The sequence below is a fragment of the Seriola lalandi genome, unplaced genomic scaffold (assembly GCF_002814215.2).
Source record: "Seriola lalandi dorsalis isolate HSWRI2012SDOR001 ecotype SW California unplaced genomic scaffold, Sedor1 jcf7180002054936, whole genome shotgun sequence".
NCBI classification, from domain to species: Eukaryota; Metazoa; Chordata; class Actinopteri; order Carangiformes; family Carangidae; genus Seriola; species Seriola lalandi.
Window position 1 is genome coordinate 735,170 of NW_019525488.1, and position 5,421 is coordinate 740,590.

The 5,421-nt window shown below is 45.3% G+C and overlaps 1 protein-coding gene across 7 annotated transcripts in view; it reads left to right on the forward strand.

The window, feature by feature from the left end:
- caska (calcium/calmodulin-dependent serine protein kinase a) overlaps positions 1–5,421 on the forward strand; it is a 108,682-nt gene that overhangs the window by 70,275 nt on the left and 32,986 nt on the right. For all 7 annotated transcript variants that reach the window (XM_023393450.2, XM_087170227.1, XM_087170228.1 and 4 more), the window contains exons 7-11: positions 724–899; positions 1,308–1,430; positions 2,584–2,667; positions 2,841–2,940; positions 3,584–3,705. In XM_023393450.2, coding sequence (XP_023249218.1) covers positions 724–899; positions 1,308–1,430; positions 2,584–2,667; positions 2,841–2,940; positions 3,584–3,705 — 605 coding nt within the window. The remainder of the gene's footprint in view (positions 1–723; positions 900–1,307; positions 1,431–2,583; positions 2,668–2,840; positions 2,941–3,583; positions 3,706–5,421) is intronic.

Sequence of the window (5,421 nt, forward strand, 5' to 3'; positions counted from 1 at the left end):
AAGATGCTAACTACACCAATGGTTTTGAAAAGATGCTAACTACGCTAACGGTTCCTAAAGATGCTAACTACACCAATGGTTTTGAAAAGATGCTAACTACGCTAACGGTTCCTAAAGATGCTAACTACACCAATGGTTTTGAAAAGATGCTAACTACGCTAACGGTTTTGAAAAGATGCTAACTATGCTAACGGTTCCTAAAGATGCTAACTACATTAACCTTTCTGAAGAGATGTGAAGAGGACAGATGACCTGCACCCTCAGCACTCTGTTATCCATACAATGACTCAGAGTCACATATATAAACTGATTTCTTAGTCAAAATCATTCTAATCTCTGCGACTTGAATGTGGACACATCCTGCAGGTTGAGGAGAGTTGATCCTGTGGAGAGCAGTGAAACTAAAGGATCCAAACTCATTTCTGTTGAGCTCCAGTTCACTTTGCTCATTAATGGCTGGAAAACACGAAGTGTCCAGTTCTTCAGCTTTTATTGAGAAAAAGGAAACAAACCTGCAGTAGATTTAATTGACACTTTGACACCATATAGTCAGAGCAGGAAACAAAGAGCTGACTGCTCATTGTTGCAGGTCTCAGAGGAGGAAGTAAAGTCTGACAGAACTTCCGTTTTGTAGTCCACAGAGGGTAAGAATAGAAATTTATTAAGAATAAAGAAGTCCTCATTAAAGTAAATGATGTTTGTGTTCTGTCTCTGTGACCTCAGGTCGGGTCGGCACTCCCCACTTCATGGCCCCGGAGGTGGTGAAGAGGGAGCCCTATGGAAAGCCTGTGGACGTGTGGGGCTGCGGCGTCATCCTCTTCATCCTCCTATCAGGGTGTCTGCCTTTCTACGGCACCAAGGAGCGGCTGTTTGAAGCCATCTGCAAGGGCAAATACAAGGTCAGGAAGTCATTCAGAGACGCTGCACCGACACGAATACGTGGTTTCAACATTTCATTCAAGACACGAGTGGCCACTAATTGATTTTGTTTTTATCAATCGATTGCTTCATCTCTGCTTGTATTCACTTGTGGGAAGTTTAATCTTCCCTTATAAAGCTACTAATACAAATACATGTCAGGTAAATGTAATGGAGTAAAAGTTTAAAGTACCATAAGATGGATTTACTCAAGTAAAGAACAAGTTCTTCAAATTTGTACTTAGTTCGATTCCAGCAGGAGCCAGGTGGACGATCAGAGTTTGGTGCTTGTGTTTGGGCCAAAGGAACAGGACCAGGAAGTCGGTGCATTCCTGTAACGTGTGTGTGTGTGTGTGTGTGTGTGTGTGTGTGTGTGTGCGCGCACACAGATGAACCCGCGCCAGTGGGGCCACATCTCGGAGAGCGCCAAGGACCTGGTGAGGCGCATGCTGATGCTGGACCCGGCTGAGAGGATCACCGTCTACGAGGCTCTGAACCACCCCTGGCTCAAGGTACCGCAGGGCGCCTGACTGACAAACTGTTACTGCACAAGTGTGACTTAGCCCGTTGTCATGGCTACACACACGAGCACCTCAGCAACACCTTCACTGAAGTTCTTCAAATTTGGCAAAAACCTTCACTAGGACTCAAGGACGAACTGATTAGATTTTTTAGTGGCCAAAGGTCAAAGGTCACATTTGCAACATCAGCAGTGACTGAACATCTCGTCTCTGCCTGTAGACTCTGAGACGTGCATGTTGTGTTTTGGAGACATGAGCGGACTTTAACAATGACTTCCTGACGGTTCAGCGGACACACTCGCAGTTTCATTGGTCTCTGCTGTGACTGAGAGTTTAGACGAATCAGCTTCTGTCCGTCGCTCCAGCTGGTTGCCATCACAATAACGTGAATGCAAGCAGCAGAGAACACACAATACAATACACACTTACTACAATATCATACAAACCCATGTGCTCATGCACAGTACATCAATTCTCAATTCCTCGTTCTTCCTTGAATATATTTCGTCAACACCAGAGTCTTTCCCTGCCACATCAACCTCAGTGCTCCGTTTACAACCACATATGTAACTTATCAATCTGTGGCTGTGGCAAATCTCCCACAGCAGCTTCCTGACACTGACAACAACAGCAGTACAGTGCAGCAGCAGATAAATCACCTGAACGTGATGATTTTGCCTCTAAATTTAGTCTCTCAATGAGTAAAAGATATTAAAGCTCCATGTTTTCTTCTTCTTCTGTGTTTTATCCATAAGAAGATATGAAAACCATCTCAGTGTAGTTTTTTAATTTCCAGCAGCTGGTTAATTTTCTTTACTTTTCACATCAGAATAATGTTCATGTTACTGATGTGAAGTCCCAGTGTACCACTGATGTGTCGCTGTATTGAACTGGGACAGATGTGTGGTCTCATTCCCCAGTTTACCAGACTGGTTTCATGCTTGTTCAGGCAACAACTCAAACTATCAGAAAACTCCAGCTGCCACCTTGAGTCTTTCCCGTCATTCCCCTCCCTCCCACCAAAGAGCCTCAGAAGACATTAAAACTGTTTTCACTGGCTCCTCGTGACGAATCAGCTGATCTCCAGGTGTTAAACTGCTGTAATGTCGCTTTAAGCTTCTCCTCTCTGTGTTGGATCTGTCAGGAGAGGGACCGCTACGCCTACAAAATCCACCTGCCAGAGACCGTGGAGCAGCTGAGAAAGTTCAACGCCAGGAGGAAGCTGAAGGTTTGCACGCGCGCACACACACACACACACACACACACACACACACACACACACACACGCACACGCACACAATCAAATGTTGTGACATCAGGCATAACACCATCTGTGTGTGTTGAGATGATGAGATAAAGAGATGCTGCTGATGTTGACCCGTCCCTGTTGTTGTGTAACAGGGGGCCGTGCTGGCTGCAGTGTCCAGTCACAAGTTTAACTCCTTCTATGGAGACCCCCCCGAGGAGCTCCACGACTTCTCCAACGACCCCACCTCCTCAGGTACACACACACAAACACACACACACAAACCCCCCCGATCTTTAACACACTTCCTCCCTCAGATTTCCTTCCTCTGATGTTTCTCTCCAGTTGCTCTATTAATTCAACTTCTGCTTTCTGTGCCTGGCAACACACAGGCACCAGCCTCGACAACAATACTCACACAAGTTCACCAAAAACAGACTACACACACACACACACACACACACACACACACTACACAGCCAGGAATCAGCTGATCGTCTGAGCTCATTAAAACAATAAAAACAACCTAATTTTCTTCTCATTACAATCCAACAATCTCTCTCCTGTTGTTTCTACCTGTTGTTGCTTTACACTGAGTGTCTGTGTGTTTTTATTAATGCTGCCCACCTGTTAGGACTACTAGCAGCAGAACGTAGGTATCTGTTGGTCCTGTGTGTGTGTGTGTGTGTGTGTGCGTGTGCGTGTGTGTGTGTGTGTTGTGATGCATGTTAACCATCAATAGCTGTCTTGATATTTGTAGAAGCTTGACCTTAATGTTCATCAGTCGTAGGACGTGCAGAAAATGTCCCAGCCAGAGTTAAAGAAATATGTGTGTGTGTGTGTGTGTGTGTGTGTGTGTGTGTGTGTGTGTGTGTGTGTGTGTGTGTGTGTGTGACAGGGGCTGTGTCTCAGGTGCTGGACAGTTTAGAGGAGATCCACGCGCTGACAGACTGCAGTGAAAAGGATCTAGATTTCCTCCACAGCGTTTTCCAGGACCAACATCTACACACACTGCTCGATGTAAGTGACACACACACGCACACACACACACACACACACACACCACACACACACAATGAAGCACACCGGAATCTGTCTGTTCTACTTTATTGATAAAGGAGCAGAATAAAAGTTTGTCTGTAACATAGTTCAGCAGCAGCAGGTAAAACGGTCGTTGACATCAACAGCGACAGATGAAGGCGCAGTGATATTTTCACACAGGAAACTGAAACACATTTCCTGTCCTCAAAATACTTTGTCCGGCGCTGTGTGCGTGGTGCAGCGGTGTCAGAGGAGGTGTGAACAGACCGGTTGGGCGTGGCCTGGCGAGGTGCTGGTTTTGTGCTCTCACAACAGACCAGTTCCACAAAAGTCAAGTGTCAGAGTAGAAAGTGAGAACAGCCACAACCGCTGCAACACACACACACACACTTACACACACACACACACCCACACGCACACACACATAAACCTCTTTAACCCTCCACTCGTCGTGACAGACGTGTCACAACTCTGTTTTTATTCAGTTGAAACAGTCACGTGAATGTGTGATTTAACATTTTTGATCAAATCTAAAAATTCTAGTTCCTGAAACATTCGTCTGGATTTAAACTGTTTCCTGTCGATTCATTTCTTTTTTCTACTGCAGCAATTTAAAATTTGCACGAAGGGGCAAAATCACAACACAAGTTCAGTTTTAACGCTGAACAAAAACGGAGCCATGAAAAAAAAAAAAAAAAGGGCTTTAGATTTGTCCCAGTGCTGCTAAACCCTAAACCCCCCCACCCCCCCTTCAAACCATGTAGGAGCCAGAGTCAGACGTCGTCCACAGCTGTGAGTGTTTCCCCTGTAAACCAACGACTGAAACCCGTCCAGTACTGTCACATTCTTCTGCACACATCAGTGAGAGTTGGCGAGCGTTGACATTGAGTCTGAAAATGTTGGTTTTGGGCCTGTGGCGTTCTGAAACTGAGAATATCCGCTCCTCTCGGTGAATCAGAGCAAGGTCGTCAACGTTTACTGTTTTACAGAAGAGAGAATAGTTGTGGCTGTGACCACCGACCCCCCCCCCCACCAACACACACACACACACACACACACACTCCCTGCGTTTCAACACAGGATTGATGAAGAATTGAAGAATAAATATTAAACATATTTAGAAAGTGTGTATCAGGCTGGACCGGTCGCTGCTCGTCTCTGTGATATTGATGATGATGATGATGATGATGATGATGATGGGATGTTGAGCGCTGAGCTGCAGGTCACCACATCAGCTCCATATTGAGTCACAAACTCCCAGCGGAGGTTCAGGCAGCGTTTTAGATCTGTACACAGTTTGTCTGAGAGCGTCACTTTGTCTCTTATTAGGCGTCTTTGTGTTTACGCTTCTCTCTGTCTCTGGGTGTTAAACACAAGAACAAAAGCTCTGCTGGCAGGACGCAGGAATTTTATTATCCAGCAATTCAGGAGTAGAAAACACTAGAAAACAGCATTTAAAGCTCCATACGTTCCTCTTCTTCTGTGTTTTTATTTGAAGTGTTGATCCATAAGAAGATATAAAAACCATCTCAGTGTAGTTTTACATCTCCTCTCTCAGGCTTCTCTCTGCAGCTCTAGTAACAACAGGTCGGTGAGCCAATCAGAGGAGAGGAGGCTCTGAGCCTCTCTTCTGATTGGCTGACTGTTTTCTGACTGATCCAATAAAAATATAGCAGATTTCAGGTAAAAACACTC